Source organism: Metopolophium dirhodum, chromosome 3 (genome assembly GCF_019925205.1).
Source record: "Metopolophium dirhodum isolate CAU chromosome 3, ASM1992520v1, whole genome shotgun sequence".
NCBI lineage: Eukaryota > Metazoa > Arthropoda > Insecta > Hemiptera > Aphididae > Metopolophium > Metopolophium dirhodum.
This window is the reverse complement of record NC_083562.1, coordinates 21079308-21100580: the sequence shown is the minus strand read 5'-3', so window position 1 is coordinate 21100580 and position 21273 is coordinate 21079308. Positions and strand designations below refer to the sequence as shown.

Genomic DNA, 21273 nt, shown 5'->3' with positions numbered 1-21273 from the left:
TTATGATTTTAACTTAAGTCAAATTTTTTAAACATTGACAATCTGATACCCTTTGAATAATTCTTTAATGAACTAAATATTTGAATATTTTATTTTTTTTAGGTTTTCTAAAATGCTTTCAGGTTCCAACTGATAAATTCAATTTTTTTTTTTTTAGTTATGTTACTCTAGTTGAATATTTTTTATTGACTTTAAAATTGATAACTTAGTGCCCCATGAATAATCATATATTAATGAACTAAATATTTTGAATAGTTTTTTCTGTTTAAAGTTCGGGATATTTTAGTTTGAACTTCGTAATGTGTGCTTCTACAGTAAATTTTTTTCCAAATTTTTTTTTGTTCTCTAAAATTTATTGGCCTGCAGGTGCCAAATTCTCCCTTCAATTTTTTTTTTTAGTACTGTAACTCTAGTTGAATATTTTTTATTGACTTTAAAATTGATAACTTTGTGTCCCATGAATAATCATACTTTTAAGAACTAAATATTTTGAATAGTTTTTTCTAAGATTTTTTCAAATTTTCTTTTTGTTTTCTAAAATCGATTTGCCTGTGGGCGCCAACACCTCCCTTCAATTGTTTTTTTTAGTACCGTAACTCTAGTTGAATATTTTGTATTGACTTGAAAATTGATAACTTGGTGCCCCATGAATAATCTTTCTTTAATAAACTAAATATTTTGAATTATTTTTTCTGTTTAAGATTTGGAGATTTTAGATTGATATTTGTAATGTGATGTGTTCCCACAATATAATTTATATAAATTTAGCCTAACCTGGTGCCATACGAATAATCCTTCTTTAATGAACTAAATATTTTGAATAGTTTTTTTTGTTTAAGATTCTAGGCATTTTAGTTTGTACTTTGTAATGTGTATTCTTACAGTTAAATTTTTTCTAAATTTTTTTTTGGTTTTCTTAAATGCATTTGCCTTCAGTTTCCAATTGCTTCCTTCAATTTTTTTTTTAGGTATATAACTCTAGTCGAATATTTTATATTGACTTTAAAATTTATAACTTGGTGGTGGTGCACCATGAATGATCATTCTTTAATAAACAAAATATTTTGAATAGTTTTTTCTAAATTTTTTTCCAAATTTTTTTTTTTGTTTTTTAAAATCTATATGCCTGCGGGCGCCCAAACCTCCCTTCATTTTTTTTTGTTTTCTAAAATTCATTTGCATGCGGGCGCCAACACCTCCCTTCAATTTTTTTTTTGTGATTTTAACTCTAGCCAAATTTTTTAAACATTGACTGTCTGGTACCCTTTGAATAATTCTTTAATGAACTAAATATTTTGAATAATTTTTTCTGTTTAAGATTTTGGAGATTTTAGATTGATGTTTGTAATGTATGTTCCCACAATATAATTTATGGCACATGGCACCAGGCCATACGAATATTCCTTCTTTAATGAACTAAATATTTTGAATAGTTTTTTTTGTTTAAGATTCTGGGCATTTTAGTTTGTACTTTGTAATGTGTATTCTTACAGTTCAATTTTTTCTAAATTTTTTTTTGGTTTTCTAAAATTCATTTGCCTGCAGGCGCCAACTGCTCTCTTCAATTTTTTTTTTATGATTTTCATTGTAGCTAAATTTTTTCAACATTTAAAAATTTAAAATTTAAATCATCATTTAAAATTTTTTTCAACATTTACTTCGTGATGTGATTCTACTGTAAATTTTTTTCTAATTTTTTTTTTGGTTTTCTAAATTGCATTTGCCTGCGGGTGCCAATACTTTCCTTTATTTTTTTTTTTATGATTTTAACTCAAGCCAAATTTTTTAAACATTGACAATCTGGTACCTTTTGTATTATCCTTCTTTAATGAACTAAATATTTTGAATAGTTTTTTCTGTTTATGTTTCGGGGCATTTTTGTTTGAACTTCCTAATGTGTTTTTCTACTGTTTTTATGTTTTAGTAGAATATATGCAATTTATAAATTAGATTTTTTACAATAAAAATATGAGCTATAAGTAATAATGAGTTGCTTGATAAAAGTAGTAACCCAGCGGCTATACACTTTACATAATTAAATTGTTGTTAGATTTTTTTTTTTTTAATTCTTTTTAATTTTTTTTTTAATTTTTTAATTTTATTTCTTTTTTCTTTTTTTGAGATTAGGAGTTTAGGTCACGGCACCATCTTCTCTTAAGCCGTCATTGGGGGTTCCCAGGTATTGTTTCTAAGTTTAGTGCTGAAATTAACGGGTTTGGGTGATTCTCTAGTCTTAGACGATAGCGTTTATGTATAACTGATGACATTTCTGATACAGTTTTAATGTGTAGGTCTGTGTGGAGTGTGTGGTTGGAAATGTAAAAGGGGGCCTTAGTTACCATACGTAAGGTGATTGATTGGAATCTTTGTATTTTGTTTAAATTTGGCAATATGGCCGCACCCCATAGCTGGATGCCATATGTTGTGATATGTCCATATAGGCATGAGAAGTTGCTTATAAATGAGTAGTTTGGTATTGAGGTTGAGTTTGGAGTGATTACCTATCAAATAGTGTAGTGATTTCCTCCTGAGGTTTAGAGTATTGCGTTTAATTTTTATATGTTCTGCCCAGGTGAGTCGCTTGTCTAGGGTTAGGCCTAGATAACGGATGTTAGAGACTGTTGGTATTGTTTGATTGTTTAGTTTAACAGGAGGTGTTTCACTCTGTCTTAAGGAAAAAGTAATGTGTGATGATTTTTCATTGTTAATTTTAACTTTCCATTTAGTATACCAGGAAGATAGGCTGTTTAGGTGGTTTTGTAAGTGTAATTTAGCGGTGTATGGATCATTTTGTGAAGTGTATATCATTTTGTCATCAGCGAATTCGGCTACTGAAGTATACGGGGTGGTTGGTTGATAGTTGTGTATAAGTTATATATTAAAGGAGATGAGACAGCACCTTGAGGAACACCGGCTAGGATAGGGGCAATTGATGATATCTCAGAGGCTACTTTTGTCACAAAGAAGCAGTTGTTGAGGTATGATTTGAAAAACAGAAAATAAGGCGCGGGAAGAATTGTTTTTAATTTATAAAGAAGGCCCGGGTGCCAAACCCGATCAAATGCCTGGGCAACATCTAATGAAACAGCAGAGAAATATTTTTTCGTTTCCAATGAGTACGATATTGAATCAACTATTCGGTTGATTTGATAGATTGTTGAATAGACATTATTTTATGTTACATCTACTCCTGAAAAAAAAAAATTGTGAATTTGGAATGATTTGATTGATGTTTATTAGTCGAGATATACGCTTTAAGATTAATTTTTCAGAAAGTTTGGCAAATAAGGGGAGAAGACTTATTGGTTGGTACGAAGTTGTTATGTCCGGGGGTTATTTGGTTTAGGAATTAAGATAAAAACTGAAGTTTTCCACTGTACAGGAATGTACGAGAGCCTTAGTATGGAGTTTAGAATATGAGTGAGATGGATGAGGGTTTTTTTCGATAACTGGCGAGCGACTTCAGCTGTGATTAAATCTAATCCAAGGGCTTTTTTGAGGGGAAATAATTTAATGTAGTGGTGGACTTCGGCAGGAGAGAAGGGTTTAGGTGGTAGATAGAGTGGTAGTGGGATTTCTAATGATTTTGAGATATGTTCTGTAAATAATTGGTCATTGATATCGTGGTGGGGTTGGAAAACATGTTCAAGATGTGAACGGAAGACATCTGCTTTCTCATCATCTGATTTGCACCAGGTACCATCCGGTTTTTTTTAAGGGGGAGCATTTAGGTTTTTGTTTTAAACACTGACGAGTTGCATTCCAAAGGGAACCGTCTTTTGCACTGATAGAGGAAATCCAAGAGTTGAAGGATTCGTTTTTTAACTGGTTCAGATTACGTTTTAGAGATGAGGATAGGTTGTTGTAACTATTTTTATCAGATGGTAATCTTGAACGTTGCCAAAGTGCTCTGGTACGACGTTTTTGACCAATTAATTCCCTGGTGAAAGCGGGAATTGAAAATGGATTTGAATGTTTTTTTGTGGGTTTTTTTTATGGAGGAATTCCAGGCTGCTGATTGGATTAAATTTGTAAGCTTTTGGGTGGCAATTTCTATATCTTCCGGAGATTTAAGACTAGTTTCTAAGTCGATATTTTGATCTAGATTGTCTATGAATTTCGCCCAGTTCATAATACCTTCAGTAAGACAGGATTGTCTTGGTTGGGGTAGAGGTTGGGCGTCTAGTGTTAGGAGAACCGGAGAATGATCCGAACATGGGTCGAGTAGATTTTTTATGAAATGAGAGATATTATTTGGAATATTTACCACAAATATATCCAATATATCGGGGCGTTTCCTCGGGGATGTTGGCCAATAGGTTGAGTTAGAGGGGATAAGACTGAGTTTTTTTATGTTTATTAAATGATTTAGGGTCTGCCCTTTTGGATTTTGGGTATGACAGCCCCAAGCTGGATTCTTTGCGTTTAAGTCACCACCTGCTAAGAAATAGCGTTCGAGAGACATGAACAATTGTTGGTATTGTAATGTGGTTATTTTGTGTTTGGGGGGGGGGGGGGGGCAATACGTTGCTGCTATGGAAATTGATATGTGATTTGTTTTGAGTGTAATTATTGCTGCCTGTATAAAATCTTCGTTTAATGTAGGACAGGTGTTGAATTATAAGGAGGATTTGATGAGGATCGCAGAACCCGCATGTGCAGTGTTGTCGGGGTGAGGTGCTGATATTAGTTTGTATCCGGGGATAGAGAATTTAGTGTTTGGTGTGAAATGAGTTTCGGTGATTAAGGCTATGTCAATTCTTTTTTCGTAGAGTATTGTGGTGAGTTCGTTTTTATGGTTTTTTAAACCATTGGCATTCCATAAAAAAATAAGTAGGGACTGAGAAGTGTATGAATTATTTAACATTGTTAGATAATAGGCGGTCGAGGACTGTTGTGAGGAGGGCTATTAGTGGATTTATAATAGCTTGAAAATTGTTAATAAAGGATGTGAGGTCGTTGTTCATATTTTGTGATGATAGGGTAGGCGTTTGAGTAGAAATTGCCTGAGCATATGATGGATCTGGGGTTGTGTTAATGGTTTGTGTTGGCCGCTGGGAACTTTCAGAGTTATTAAATTTAAAATTAAAATTAACCTTATTTGTTTTGTTACCATTATTTTGTTTGGTGGAAAATTTTCGATGATTTTGAAGCTCCTTGTATGTTTTTCAACCTTTATAGGTAGCCGGATGGTCTTCGTTGCAGTAAGCGCAGCAAGCAGTGGATTCTTTGGATTTGGTACAGGTAGAATATGGATGGTTTTTTCCGCAGCGGACACATCTTGAGGAGTGTGCTCAGTATTTTATTGAGTGGCCATAGTCTTGGCAGTTGTGACATTAGATTATATCTTTACGTTTATGAGGTTCTTCCACTTTTATTTTGGTATGCAGTAAGGACATCAAATTAAATATCTCTTTGTTTATTGTAGCTGGTTCTAGGTCAACAAAAAACATTGGAAGCTTGTTTTTTGTTACCTTCTGGAGAACATTTGTTACTTGACGTACAGAAAAGCCTAAGTCTTCGATGGCTATGCCGACTTCAGTAGTTGGTGTTGATGAGTGTAGGTTTCTGATGATAATGCGAAAAGATTTATCTTCTTGTGGTTGGAAGGTGTGGAATTGGGCTTTTTCCTCATTTAAAAAGTGAATAGTTTTCCTGTAGGAATCTGAATTAATTGTTTAAATTTTTAGTGCATTTGTAGATGACTTGAATAGAAAATTTTCTGGACCGATTAAGGAGATCAATTTTTTTCTAAAGCTAATAAAGTCTAACACTTCACGGATAAATATAGGAGGAGGTAATTTAATTTTTATTTCGTTGTTCACTTCGGGAGTTTGAGAGTCAATTTCAGAGTTAACTTGTGTATGTAAGGATGTACTACCTGTGGTATCATCGTCTATAGTAAGTGAGGAATATCGGTTAGTTGATACAAACATTGGTTTAGGTTTCTTTGGATCAGTTGGAGTTCCTGAAGACAGGTTACGTTTTGATGATTTGGGTTGAATGAAGTCTGTTTCCTCCATTTCAGTTGAAGAGTTGAACACATCATTTGACGCGCTCTGTATACGTGAGCTGGTTGTTATGTTTTGTTTAAGATTAGATGTATTTGTAGGTTTTGCTGGTTTTGTTTTAATTGGGTTCGTCGTTTTCTGTGGCATCGTTACGTAAGATAACAAACGTCAATAAGCGATCGCCGACTTCTCGGGGTGCTCGACGCGTGAACTAATTTACTAATTAATTTAGTAGGTTTTTTCCGTTTAACGGTGAGCAAGGTTTTAAATTATTTTTTTTTTGTTATTACAGTGCGACTGATTTTTTAGACGCATTCATCGATGTAAAAATTTATTTTTTTTATTAAGATGACGGTGTAGTATTAGACGTAGGGCGGCGCACGGACGACCGTACTGCTCGCGTGCAGTGGTGAGACTGTTTCTACTGAAAATTTTTTTCCAAATTTTTTTTTTTTGTTTTCTAAAATCTATTTGTTTGCGGGCGCCAACACCTCCATTCAATTTTTTTTTTATGATTTTAACTCTAGCCAAATTTTTTAAACATTGACAATCTGGTACCCTTTGAATAATTCTTTATTTAACTAAATATTTTGAATAGTTTTTTCTGTTTAAGTTTCGGGACATTTTAGATTGAACTTCGTAATGTGTGTTTCTACTGTAAATTTTTTTTTTGTTTTCTAAAATCTATTTGCCTGCGGGCGCTGTAGTGATCGCCGTGAAGGACACGTTGAACACTAATACAATAATTATTTAAACGACGTAGCACGTTCGTTGTCGTCTTGAGTCGTGGTTGAGAAAGATAGGTAAATAATTAATAACACTTTTTAGACTTTTTAAATATGACAATTACATAACACTTTATTGTTACAAGTTTTAATTACAAAATAACTATAAGCACTGTCGTAAGATTGATAGACCTACGACGAGGGCTGACCATCTTCTAAGTAATAGTAGTTGGTCTACCCGTATTTATGCGGATTCTAACAATGACGTATTGGTGCCGTGATATCTATATTCTAATATTACTTCCCTAGTAATGTCAAATTGCATTATGATGGGACTAAGTAAAACAACTTGTTGTTTTCACCTCTGATCCACGGTTCCTGTTATTTAGGCCTATTTTACATTGCATATTACTACCTACATTACCCATTATAATTTATATTAAATGTATAATTTATTCTACGTGATATTGTTTAATATCGTATTATAGCTGTGTGTATTAATACATCCCTAATATTGTTGAATTGCACTATTTTGTGACTCGGTAAAACAACTTGTTGTTTTCACCTTTGCTCTATGTTTCCTGTTATTTAGGATTATATTAATACCTACGTTTCTACTCATAAATTATACTATGTATAATTTATTATTTTACTTTTTTTATTTAAAATAGTATAATAGCTTTTGGGTTTACTACATCCCTCCCCTCTAAGATAAAAGTCTCTGACATTCAAAAAAAAAAAAATAAATAAAATATAGTATAGAAATTTCCCCCCATTAATTCATGTTGAATTTTAATTTGGGATAGATTAGGTTGGACACTACGCTCACTTCCTCTGGAACAACTTCTACTGTTTCTGGTGTCGGAGTTTGTGTCCATTTATTTTCCATCATGATAGGACACTCCCATGGTCTGGGTGGTGGTGTTTTTGTTGTTTCCTGTCTGACGAACCAGACGATTATAATGTTTATTGTTATAATAATCATTATAGAATTTCCCCCAATGACGACATATATATATATTTTTGTTTCGATTTGATCGTACCGGTCTTCCTGTTGTCGTTGGTTCGTGATTTGTTCTTTAGTATAAGGTATTGCGTTCATGTCGTGCATTTAGTTTGTTTTTACAGGATGTGCCTCCAATGTTTTGGCATACTGCCTCTGGCTGTTGTCTTCCTCTCTGTCGCTGATGACCGATGTTGGAATGAAATCAGTATACTGAGATTTTCCTGCTATACTACCGCATATCTGATTTAGGTATTAGCGTCTTTAAGTGGAAAGACACAAAAACTGTTCATTTTGCATCAAATTATCATGGATCTGAGGTAACAATAGTTTTACGTAAAAACAAAACTGGGGAAAAAAATAATGTCACAAGTCCGCAAGTTGTCAAAGACTACAATCGTTTTATGGGTGGCGTAGATCGCGCAGATCAATTGCGCACGTCGTATGGAGTAGATCGGAAGTCAAAAAAATGGTGGCACAGATTATTTTGGGATATTCTAGATATAATGTTCATAAACGCATTCGTAATTTATAAGGAACGGCATGAAAAAATACCACTTTTGGTATTTCGGCGTCAAGTTGTACAAGGCCTTTTATCTAAAAAAGAAGTTATTACTCCGTCTCGAGCATATTTATTTCAAAAACGTAAGAATACAGAAAACACTGAAGTAACGAAAAAAAGAAGAGGAAAACCGCTATCAGTTTCTAAAGACGTCAGGTTGCATAATCGAGGAATTCATTGGCCAAAATTCACTAAAAGTCGTGGTCGATGTGAATTATGTTCATTTAAATATCAACTACAATCAAGACCGTTCTCAAAATGTTGAACGTGTAACGTTTTCTTATGTTGTAATGACAAGAAAAATTGTTTTGCTGAATACCATGACATAAACTGTGATGAATAATTTTTTTTCATGTATTCTTTTAAAAATGTTAATAAATGAAATTATTATAACGATAGTACTTTTTTATAACATATTTTATAAGATATTCTAAATATTGAAAACCAAGTACATTTCTACAATTAATTACAGGACTTAAAAATTCTACATCAATAGCAACTTTTCAATAACTTGTTAAGTGTAATTTATTTTATAAGATATTTTAATTATCGAAGACCTAGAACTTTTTTTAAATTTATTAAAAGGTTTGGAAATTTATTTTTAAACTCAAAATATAACCTCAGGTAAGAATAATATATAAAATGTATCACAGATAGGGCCCAACGGTACTAATGAGTACCATGTTAAAATTGTAAATTTGACCGACGGTACTCTGTAGTACCACCATCGTAAATAAATTTGGGTTTTGAAAAATAAGTATAAAAAAAATATTTGGTAAAAAAAATTTGAAAATTCATATTTATTTTATGGTTGGTCTACAAAGAGTTAAATAATTATTATTCATGGGGCACCAAGTTATCAATTTTCAAGTCAATACAAAATATTCAAGTACAGTTACATAACTAAAAAAAAAAATTGAAGGAGGCAGATGGCACCCGCAGGCAAATAGATTTTAGAAAACAAAAATAAAAATTTGGATAAAAATTTACAGTAGAAACACACATTACGAAGTTCAAACTAAAATGCCCCGAACCTTAAACAGAAAAAAACTATTCAAAATATTTAGTTCATTAAAGAATGATTATTCATGGGGGCACTAAGTTATCAATTTTAAAGTCAATAAAAAATATTCAACTAGAGTTACATAACTAAAAAAAAAAATTGAATTTAAATGGTTTGAACCTCAATATCAGTAAATGCAAAATATTATCATTTAATATTAAAAAATCTCATGTTTATTTTGATTATAAATTTAATAATGTCTCTATTGAACCTGTGGATTCATTTACCGACTTGGGAACCACTTTCGATTCTAAGTTATGTTTTAATCAACACATTGATAAAATAACCAATAAAGCATTTCAAAATCTCGGTTTCATTACTCAAACTTGTAAAAATTTGAATAATGTAAATGCCCTAAAAAGTATTTATTTTGCTTTTGTCAGATCACATGTAGAATATGCATCCCTTATTTGGTCATCAGACAACATAGGAGTTAATAATAATCTCGAAGCTATTCAAAATCGTTTTCTTCGCTCTCTAGCATTTAAGTTTAAAATCGAACGTCCACCACATTAAAACTATAACGGAGTATTATCCTACTTCAATATAGAATCGTTAAATACAAGAAGAAGTAACCTCCATTATTCATTTTTATTAAAACTATTAAACAACTCAATAGATTGCCCTTATTTACTGCAACGATTAAATTTTCGAATAAATACTAAATCCACCAGAAATCTAGAAAGCTTTTTAATTAATAATGTTTCTAAAACATACTCTAAATCATCTCCTTCAAATATACTGATGACTATAGGAAACACTATGAATATTAATTTTAGTTAAAATTATTATAGCTGTAAAATTATATACCACATAATATGTAATTGTTATATTAATTGAATGTAAACTTTATACTATTTGTACCAACATTTTATTGTATTCATGTCACTACACAAAACAAATTTTTTTTTATATATATATTATTCTGTAAATGGAGTTTTTTTTCCGTCAATAAAGATAATAATAATAATAATAATAATAACTAAAAAAAAAAAATTGAAGGAAGCAGTTGGAACCTGAAGGCATTTTAGAAAACCTAAAAAAAATTTAGAAAAAATTTTACTGTACGAATACTTACACATTACGAAGTACAAACCAAAATGTCCAGAATATTAAACAAAAAAAACTATTCAAATATTTTGTTCATTAAAGTATTCTTCAAAGGGTACCAGATTGTCAATGTTTAAAAAATTTGGCTAGAGTTAAAATCATAAAAAAAAAATTGAAGAGAAGTGTTGGCACCGCAGGCAAATAGATTTTAGAAAACAAAAAAAAAATTGGAAAAAAATTTAGAGAAAACTATTCAAATATTTTGTTTATTAAAGTATTCTTCAAAGGGTACCAGATTATCAATGTTTAAAAAATTTGGCTAGAGTAAAAATCATAAAAAAAAAAAATTGAAGATAGATGTTGGCTCCCGCAGGCCAATAGATTTTAGAAAACAAAAAAAAAATTTGGAAAAAAATTTACAGTAGAAACACACATTACAAAGTTCAAACTAAAATATCCCAAAACTTAAACAGAAAAAACTATTCAAAATATTTAGTTCATTTAATCCTAGATAACTAAACTTATTTATCTGCCTTTATTTCTAACCATTCATCAATATGACGAATACTATAAATATTATGAACAATTAACGATTTTTAATAGGTTAAATTTAATAAATCATAAATATAATTAATAAAAACACAGTAATTAAACTTTTGGATAACTATTTATTATAAACATAATAGTTTTCCTTATTTTTAAAATATAAATTCGTTAAATTTACGTTATCGGGATAGATGTAGATCATAATATATGAGAGATACAAGGGGGGTTTGATAACATTAGATAAAATGCCTATAAATAGCAGCAATAAAATTATCAGTGTTCGTCACATCAACGTATGGTTAGCGATCTAGGGAATGATTATTATAATGGGGCACCAAGTTCTCAATTTTAAAGTCAATACAAAATATTCAACTAGAGTTACATAACAAAAAAAAATATTGAAGGAGGCAGTTGGAACCCGAAGGCAAATGCATTTTAGAAAACCAAAAAAAAATTTAGAAAAAATTTTACTGTATGAATACACATTACAAAGTACAAACTAAAATTCCCAGAATCTTAAACAAAAAAAACTATTCAAAATATTTAGTTCATTAAAGAATTATTCAAAGGGTTCCAGATTGTCAATGTTTAAAAAATTTGGCTAGAGTTAAAATCATAAATAAAAAAATTGAAGGTAGGAGTAGTATAAAATAGACAATTCAAACACACAATGGACCTGATCCCTGATTCCTGATCCCTGATTCCTGATCCCTGATTCCTGATCCCTGATTCCTGATCCTTGCCGCCCGCTGAGCCCGCCGCCCGGCCGCTCACGTGTGCGACATGAATTCCCCCCCCCCCCCCCACCTTCATCTCTCAAACTCATCCCACCGCCCGCACCCTTATCCTCATCCCGCTGCTTGCGTACGTGCGTTACTTATATTATTGTTATCACACGTTATCATATTTTATCACATGTTAACGTATATTATCACTGATATCATATAATTTTCCGTTGTCGTGAAAAAAACTGCAAAATAACCGCCCGGGTTTCGAACCCGGACCCACCAGCTCCAACGCGAATTAATTACCACTAGGCCACCCCGACCACTTGAGTACTAGTAGTTATTTTCACCCATTTAACTTTATAAATAAATATAAAAATATTTAAACCGCAGTATACTGGTCATATTATAATATCATTAGGATACTTATAACTTGCAGCTGCGTACACAAATAATATCGATGAATACACCATATAGGAGACATTAAGTAGGCATTAGTGAATAACCGTTATTAAGTCTAATAATTGTCGCAGGTATTGACACGTCAATCAAATAAATACAACAATATATTGCCATTAGATAAAATGCCATTAGGATTATTCGATATTCGCACGACTCGTGTCGCCAGGATGTGATATACTTATTGATATTAAAATAAACATTTATTACACTAAAGGTTTTATTTAATGAATGTTAAGATATTAATATATATTATTCACCGGCTCCGTTCTTAATAGCCGCCTCTCACCATCATCCCCTCCAGCTCTTCTAGGATTCACGGGTCAAACCTTATTCAATTAAATATACTGCAAAACCATTTATATTGATTGACAATAAGAGACATTAAGTAGGTATATTTTGGCGCTGTCTCGATATTAGGAATAGATCAATTAAGAGACAATAGGTATCCTGGTTCAATTAAATGCCCATTTTAACGATAGTAAAATTGCCTTTAGAATATTCTTTAGTCACCAGGATGTCGCATACATACTTTTAATAGCCACAATGGCATTTATATTGATTGACAATAAGAGACATTAAGTAGTTATTAGTGAAAAAACACATTAAAACCGATATTAGTACCTTCTGCCGGACGTATACAATTAAATATCAATTTTTCAGTATTATCTGCCCCACTAAAATCGCTCTTACCTATTAGTGATCCTTGACTGAAAGAGCCGATAGTCTTTTAGTCCGTCTACTACGTTACACCGTTGTGCACGTATACGCTCCGTCTTTAAAATTTTTAGTGAGTTACAAAGTGTTTAATATCTTTTAAATCAGTACGTTTTAAACCGGTGTACACGTATACGCTCCGACTTAAAAATTTTTTTAAGTATTTATTTTCTTTAAAAATTATTTGCTTTTAACCATGGCTGGTTCAATTGGAAACATGGCTGCATTATACAAGAAAAAATTTATATACGTTCCGCCTACGCCACCGTCCGAACTCATTGAATCTGCAAATTTCACGATCAATTTTACTGAACGTAAGTTTTTACATGTCGGTCTGAATCCTACAGAGAAATTCGATGTGTCCATACTAATAATTACACCTTCGCGTTTCGTTAAAATATCTGTGGACCTCTTAAGACGTATTTTTTCCCTGATGGGGAATATATTGTCGTTTATTTTGGATCAACCGCAAAAATACAAGCGGAATTTATTTCTGGAAACAGAAATTATTTCGATGTCTAGTATGGTGTATCAAGGGGAAAATATGCTTGTCATCGAATCAAAAACACAAGCCGGATGTCGAGTATTGCTAAGTCGCACAGATTTAATGAAATTGCAATATTTAGAATGGTCGATTAACGAAACAGTCGTTCGAAAGTCAACCATTATACGACCACTTGTCTTAAAACAGTTTGAGACTATGGGTAATTATTTGGACCAGGAATTTACCAAAGTTGATTCACCACCAAAGACACCCGAAGAAATGATCGTTTTTATCAACAATTTAAGTGATGATAAAATTATTGGATCCACTCCTAAAGAAGACATGAATTTCATCAGTCAACTGAAAATGTATGCTTCATCTCAATTAGCTGAACAATGGGCGCAACGATGGAATGGAGAAATGTCACCAGAGGTAAATCTATAAATTATATCACTTTTAAAAAATATTTAATGTATAATTATTATTTTATAGTTATTCACCGAATCTGAAATGAGGCTCATTTCACCCCCGAGATATTCGAGTATGTCTCCAATGCACGAAGACCTTTCACAAGCAAGGGTAATTTATAATTTATAAATTAAAAAAAAAAAAAATGATACAATTAATAATTATAATAATTATTTAGGTAGCTGACGAGGAACGTGGTATCGATGAATTTTTAACACAGGCGACATGGGCACCAGCTCGGAAAACAAAACTATTGGTAAATTTCACATTTAATTTTTAAGATGAATATATATTAACAAATAATTATTTGTTTAGCCTATTGATGATCCTGGCAGTCTACCCGCATCGTTTGATTCAGACAATTTTGCACAGCCCCCTCCGTGGTATACAGCGCCTCAATATATTGAATCTTCACCACCAAGTCCTGCAGTTGATGAGAATGACGGTCCAACGTCTTTCAACCTCTCACCATCATCCCCTCCAGCTCTTCTAGGATTCACGGGTCAAAAGTTGGCAAAAAAAAAACCATCTATGCGGAGCGTAAAACGCAAACTATTTTAATATTTGTACTAAATTGATGTGAAAATAAAAATCAAGCGTGATACTTAAAACAAGTTTTTTCATTTATTAGAATATAAGGCACAAAATAGTTATAAGGTATAAAATATTTACAAGGTATAAAATAGTTATAAAATATTTACAAGGTTTACAATTTTCTAACATCGCCACTAAACGGGTTGTAAGTTATAATCTGGTCATGTAGTATTAAACAATATGCTGCAGTTTTTTCTGGAATAACTGTATCCGTTTCAAATTCAATACGTAGATCTATGGTCGACGACTTCACATTATCGTTTTGACGTGATAAATCAACTACGACGATTGGAACGTAGTTTTGAAAAATGTGTTTTGATAATAATGGCTCGCAATAATCTCGCTCATAATACGATTTTTGAAAGTCTGTATAGGCCTTATACAAAATACTAGTTGTATTATTTTTAAAATCTGCACGAAAGTCTTCGTACGGATACACTTCAGAATTTAAGTGGACCTTAAGGTTTTTTAGTTGACAGTGATCGAATCGCCCAGCATCGTTTTCAATATTTTTTTTTTCGATCTGTTTGTAACCCAAACAGTACAAATCTCGGTTTTTCTAGCAGGCTACTAGACTTTACCGTCCACGAATGAGAAGTATTTCTAGGAAGTATCGGATATTCGCACAGGTCCCAAGTTCTGAACGCACACGATAGTGTTCTATGTGAATCCATTACTTTTATCAGTCTTAATTTTTCTTTATCACTGACTTTGATAATAGGCATCTTCCAAGTCACCTTAGTAAGTTCAATTTTAATTTTTTTATTTTTATCAACGGTTGCAGTAGCACCCTCACCAACAACGTGTATCGCATCAAGATCGCTAGATGCGCGATTTAAAATCAGTTGCTGATTACAATTAAGTAATATTTTTTTATAGTCTTCACAAAATCCGAATAAATGTTTTAGAGGTATACACCCGGTAAATACATCGTTGGACATAAAATTTTTATTGTCTTCGCTATCCATCGCTGAATCCCAGGCCGCGTTTTCTAGTGCATTCAAGTCGTTTGGAGTATATGAACAGTATGCTTTCAAACAAGACGAAACTCCAGGTAATTTTAATTTCTGTATTTCTATTCCGTTTATTTCATATCGCATTTCAGAGAATAAAAATGCCAATCCATTATTTGAAAAACGTACTTCTCCAACAGCATCGGCAGGTTTGTTCACTTTACCCTCGATGTAAATATAGCTTTCGCACGGTAAAGTGTACGAGTCCATATTCAAAACACTTATCCTGATTTCATCGTTATTTGATAAAGACATGTTTGAGTACGGAGTGAATGAATGATAATTCATTTGCGTTATTTTACACTCGTCTACATAGTCGGCTGTGACGTCTAAATACGAGTCATCCATCATTGCAACGAACGGAGAAAATTTAAATTATTTTTCGTGAGCTTGGTCTTGAGTTTAATAATAGTTTTAGGTTTAGATGTTATCTTCTTAACGGCAGACGATAAACTGGCAGGTTTTTTAATTGCACTGGTTTTTATATTAAACTTGAGCGCCATATCCACGCGTTATTTGTAAACGAATTGTTATCGGTTCACTGCGCAAATTTATCAGGCAATCGTTTTGGTCTTTTAGCACAATATTTACTCTTGTTACTGATCTCGTGTTGAGACCATAAAAAACTGGATGTCTAGGTACTTCAACGATTTTATACCCAGCAGGCACAGACGGATAAAGCTCGTGTATAGTCTGACTCGGTGCTCCGTCACAGAATGAGCCAGTAATTAAGTTGCACTCTACTTTTATACAGTTTATTTTCATGATGTTGACGATATTTTCAGACTCGTGAGTGGCACCAGTAGTGTATAGAACATTTCGAAAGCCTAGCAATTTCGCTATACTATTCTCGACACTCAAGTCCACTTCATGACTACACGATATACTACACTTTAATGTCTTGCTGTTTGCTTTTAACTCGAAAAAAGTGACAAAATCAGGCATCATGTTTTGTATAATAGTCTCTAAATGAACCAATTCGTAAGTCCCTGTAGGTATAATAACGTTTTCATTTTCATTTAGAATATCACGAAAACCGATAGTATTACACCCAGGTTCGATGTTTGGTATCGAATTATTTGTCTGTAAGCTCAAAAGACATATCTGTGCTGTGCTTCCTACTTCCAACGGTGGAAAAATGTCACATGACAATTCACTCGAGTTCCCGTTCAATGTTATCGTGTACATGATAAAAATTTTAAGCACAAGTGTCCACAGTTTATAGTATTATATTTCTGTTCTCTGCTATAATTGAAATTGATGTTACACCCGTGAAAATATTTTTGTACTTCTAATGGAGGTGGTAGATTTCCAAAACTGTCATAATATTGAACTTGATTTCCGATTTTTTTATACGCTACCCAGTGAGTACCTGTACCGTGTTCCGAGTCCAAGTTAACAATCGCTGATTCTTTTCGTTTACAACGTACGGGTAACCTGTCTCTTGTAAATACACCGATGAAATGAGGTATTTTCATTAAACGAGCGATTTTTATAAGTTCGTAATCGTACAGTGCTCTTCTGGGTAACGTAGATATTAGTTTTTTTTTTTTTTGGTTTTGAACCCCCACCACTTTTAAATGGTATAGCACCAGACCCGATTTTGTACGAGTTGCCTTTATACGGTGTGAGATATAACCCACCACCTAAATGCGATGGCGTGTTCCTTTTAAATTCATTAGCCAACTTAACGACGTTGGCAACGCCGCCAGTCATTGCTCCAAGTGCCGATAAACCAGCGAAAATCGGAATAAGTGGTAACACCCCGCCCTTTTTTGGAATTGTTATAATCCTTGGAACTTTAGTTTTTCTTTTTTTTTTGAATGTTTTTCGTGCGACGGTTAGACATTTTTTACTTAATTTCATCAGGTTTTTTTCATCGATATTTTTCTTTATAGCATTTTTAGCTGCTTTGATGGCTGCTTTAAACCCACATCCAGCCCCGATTTTACGTTTTGCTTTCATGGCGGTTGTCACGCCCCAAGCTACAGCTTTCTCTTTTAAATTTGAATCTTTAGCTTTAAACCTATCCCAGGCTCGCTGCTCTAATATATAATCGGCTTTGTTTCGATCTGCGAAAGAATTACTATTTTCATATGCAATGTCGTGCTCTCTACAAGCAGAATCCAGAAGGTTTATACCTTTGTCACCATGAGCTATCCGTTTTTTTAAATTTGTACCAGGACCACAATATTGATAACCTAGAGAGAAATGTTATTATTATTACTAATATAATATACGTATATTATGATCTCACCAGGCACGTGAAGCTCTAGCGGTAATTTGTTTATAAGCGTATTGATAAGACCAGCGCCTTTATTGTTGTTCCTTCTTCGAGCGAGGGACATCGTGTACTGATCAAGTTCACAGTATTACAGAGATATTTATTTAAAAATGAAATTCCTTAAACAAGATATACAACTCACAGTTGAAAACGTGGACCCGCCTACTTCGTATAAAAAACAAAGACATGGGGCGCTTCTACCTAATACGATACGTGCGCTTATTGTCGGCCCATCTGGCTGCGGGAAAACGAATTTAATTTTCACTTTATTAACCAATATAAACGGAATACGATTTCATAACGTATACATATATTCAAAAACATTGGATCAACCAAAGTATAAATTATTGAGTGATATATTATCAGATACTGATGTTGGATTATTTACGTTCTACGAAAACGATCAAGTTATTGAACCTGAAAAAGCTTTACCAAACTCAGTGTTTATTTTCGATGATATTATTACTGAAAACCAAAAGATTGCAAGAACTTACTTCTCCAGAGGTCGTCATAATTTAGTTGATGTTTTCTATTTAGCTCAGAGTTATTCGAAAGTCCCAAAACAACTTTTGCGCGACAACGCTAATTTTATTGTATTATTCAAACAAGATGAGACTAATTTAAAGCATGTATACAATGAACATTGCTCTGGTGATATGTCATATCCAGAGTTTAAAGATTTTTGTACTTCATGCTGGCGTAAAGGGAGATTTGAGTTTATCGTCATAAACAAAGACTGTGAACGCGACAATGGGCGATATCGTCACGGATTCGATACGTTCGTTGTTATATAAACTAATGTTTTTTATAAAAACACTTCATTCGCGAATATGTCGTCTAACAATGAAGTACTCGGAGAATTGATTAAAGCCAAAGAAAATATTAAACGCAAGTATACTGCATTAAAACACGGAAAAGCTGATATTCATTCATTAGTAACGGAAACATTAAAACCAATTATCAAACCATTAAACGAGATTCAAAAGTCGACATCGCAACCTCGGGAGATAACTGTTCAAAATATCGAAAAAAATAATACAGAAAATTCCAGAGTTTTTAAAATAAACGAGTTGTTGGATTCGTACAGCATAGACAAAACGTATGGTCCAAAATTGCAATCAAACGGAGACGCATATTTGGGTAAAAAAGAGATTAAACTTAACGGAAATACATTAATTATTGAAGATACATCATACCCGTTAACACAAGGACTTGCTAGTTTAATAATTTCGAAAACTCCGAAAATCTATACCGCTGACGATCTAAACACATATAAACGCATATTAATTCAAACATCAGGACATTTGACATCAGACGGGAAAAAAATTAAAAAAGGTGGAAATAAATTCACCGACATAATCAAACCATTGTTCCCGTCTGGTAGTGGGTTATCTGTGAAATTACAAAATAAAAGTTTAGTATACTGGAATGATCCTAATGAGTTAGTCGAACGTTTACGACTACTTTTAGCTTCTCAAGCTGCTGGTAATACAGGGCTTTCTAATGAAATACTTTCAATTTACGAAGAATTGTATGAAGCGGGTTTGATAAAACGAATTCCAAATGTCTAAACGTGATATCGCTTTCGAACTACACAAACCAGCCAGAAAAAATTATACGAGGCGAAGAGTAAATGTTTATGGCAAAAACGATCTATGGCAGGCCGACTTGGTCGAAATGATTCCATACTCGAAAAAAAACAAAGGTTATAAATATATTTTATGTGTCATTGATTGTTTTACAAAATTTGCTTGGGTGACACCATTAAAGTCTAAAAGTGCTAAAGAAGTTTCATATGCAATGTCTAAAATACTGCTTAAAAGCGCACCAAAACTATTACAGCTCGACAATGGTAAAGAATTTTACAATACAACATTCGACGCGTTGATGGAAAAGCACAGCATACACAAATATTCCACCTATAGTACAACGAAAGCATGCATTATCGAACGTTTCAACCGCACATTGAAAGAAAAAATGTTTAGAGAGTTTACTGCACAAGGATCACACGAATGGGTTTCTATTTTACCTTCATTGATTAACGAATACAACAATTCAAAACATAGAACAATAGGTATGATACCTATACAAGCTGATACAAATCCTTCTTCAGTGAAATTAAAGCAACGTCCAATTATTAATGGAATAATTAAATTCAACATTGGTGATAATGTTCGTATAAGTACATATAAAGGGGTTTTTACAAAAGGTTATTTACCAAGCTGGTCTATAGAAATATTTAAAGTTACCAAAATAAATAAAACTTCTCCCACTACTTATCAACTACAAGATTATACTGGAAAACCTATTGCAGGCTGTTTCTACTCTGAGGAAATTCAAAAAACCAATCACCCAAATGATTATTTAGTTGAAAATATTATTCGTAGGAAGGGGAATCAAATTTTCGTTAAATGGTTAGGGTTCGATAATACACACAATAGTTGGATAAATACGACAGACATTAGAAAATAGTGTCAGTCGAGCTGTAGACATGAACGTGTTTGGTAGTTCTCAGGCTGGTGAAACAAATAAATTTGTGACAAATCTTGAAAAGACAATCAAATCGTTTTCGTCTAAATTGGATAAAATCGAACATTTACTTGAAGAAAATCAAAAATCCGTTAATATACAACAAGAACAAACAGAAAAGTTAGAATTAACGTGCATAGAGATTACAGAGCATATGACAAGAGGCGAAGTATCATTACAATATATCAAAGAAACTATAGGCGAGATTAAAAAAATAATACCAGCTATACTGAGCCGTCTTAACACTATAGAAACTTATTATAAAGACAAGCCATAATGTCTTCAGCCATATTGGACATGCAATGCGTCCTTGGAATGGACAATAAATACATGATTAAAGAAATGTCTATTGTAGATACAGAAACATGGTCAACCCAACATTGGATTTTTAAAAATTCAAAATTTAAGCAAGACAACAAGAGTCGTAAAACCAACAAGTGGCTGGAACGTAACTATCATCAACTATCTTTGGAATATGGTGATGTCGAGTATGAAGAACTAAGTAGAATATTGAATTCATTAAAGTTCAGATGTATATACGTCAAGGGCGAACAGAAAAAACAAGTTCTCATGGAGTATATACCACACGTCGCACTCATCAACATTGAAGACATAGGCTGCCCTCGTTTGGATCAAATATGCGATGACGAAACTCTACCTTGCTGTATTTTTCATATGGAATTTAATCCTAAACAATGTACATTTTATAAAGTTTTTGCTATAAGAAAATGGTTTATAAAGAATTCTTAAAAAATAAAAACATGATAATATTTTAACGTTGTTTTTTTTTTTTATTTTACATTGGTAACCTTTATAGATTAAAAATATATAGATTACAAAATATACATGATATTTACAAATTAAAAATATAACAAAATATATACATGATATGTATAAATTAAAAATATAACAAAATATAACAAAATATATATATGGTATTTACAAAATATATACATGATATTTACAAATTAAAAATATAACAAAATATATATATATATGGTATTTACAAATTAAAAATATAACAAATTATATATATATAT

The 21273-nt window shown here is 32.4% G+C and overlaps 3 protein-coding genes across 3 annotated transcripts; 1 reads left to right on the top strand and 2 right to left on the bottom strand.

Moving 5' to 3' along the window:
• Positions 1–11918: 11918 nt before the first annotated feature.
• On the top strand, positions 11919–14555 carry LOC132941305 (uncharacterized). Its single transcript, XM_061009299.1, has 4 exons — positions 11919–13777; positions 13838–13924; positions 13992–14069; positions 14129–14555. Exons 1-4 carry the CDS (start codon positions 13058–13060, stop codon positions 14372–14374), a joined length of 1131 nt encoding a protein of 376 aa, XP_060865282.1. The 5' UTR covers positions 11919–13057; the 3' UTR covers positions 14375–14555.
• Positions 14556–14910: 355 nt separating this feature from the next.
• On the bottom strand, positions 14911–15768 carry LOC132940591 (uncharacterized). Its single transcript, XM_061008318.1, has one exon. The coding sequence runs from the start codon at positions 15766–15768 to the stop codon at positions 14911–14913; it is 858 nt and encodes a 285-aa protein (XP_060864301.1).
• Positions 15769–17295: 1527 nt separating this feature from the next.
• Positions 17296–17768, bottom strand: LOC132940590 (uncharacterized; the record flags this gene model as incomplete). The annotated part of the gene is made up of 2 exons (XM_061008317.1): positions 17678–17768; positions 17296–17621 (listed from the first exon to the last, which is right to left on the bottom strand). Coding segments are annotated over exons 1-2 (417 nt in total), but the record flags the coding sequence as incomplete, so codon positions are not given.
• Between the last annotated feature and the right edge of the window lie 3505 nt (positions 17769–21273).

Coding starts and splice junctions, on each gene's coding strand:
- LOC132941305 (XM_061009299.1), top strand. CDS start 13,058: ATGGCTGGTTCAATTGGAAACATGGCTGCATTATACAAGAAAAAATTT. Junction 13,778..13,837: donor ATGGAGAAATGTCACCAGAG/GTAAATCTATAA, acceptor ATTATTTTATAG/TTATTCACCGAATCTGAAAT. Junction 13,925..13,991: donor AAGACCTTTCACAAGCAAGG/GTAATTTATAAT, acceptor ATAATTATTTAG/GTAGCTGACGAGGAACGTGG.
- LOC132940591 (XM_061008318.1), bottom strand. CDS start 15,768: ATGGATGACTCGTATTTAGACGTCACAGCCGACTATGTAGACGAGTGT.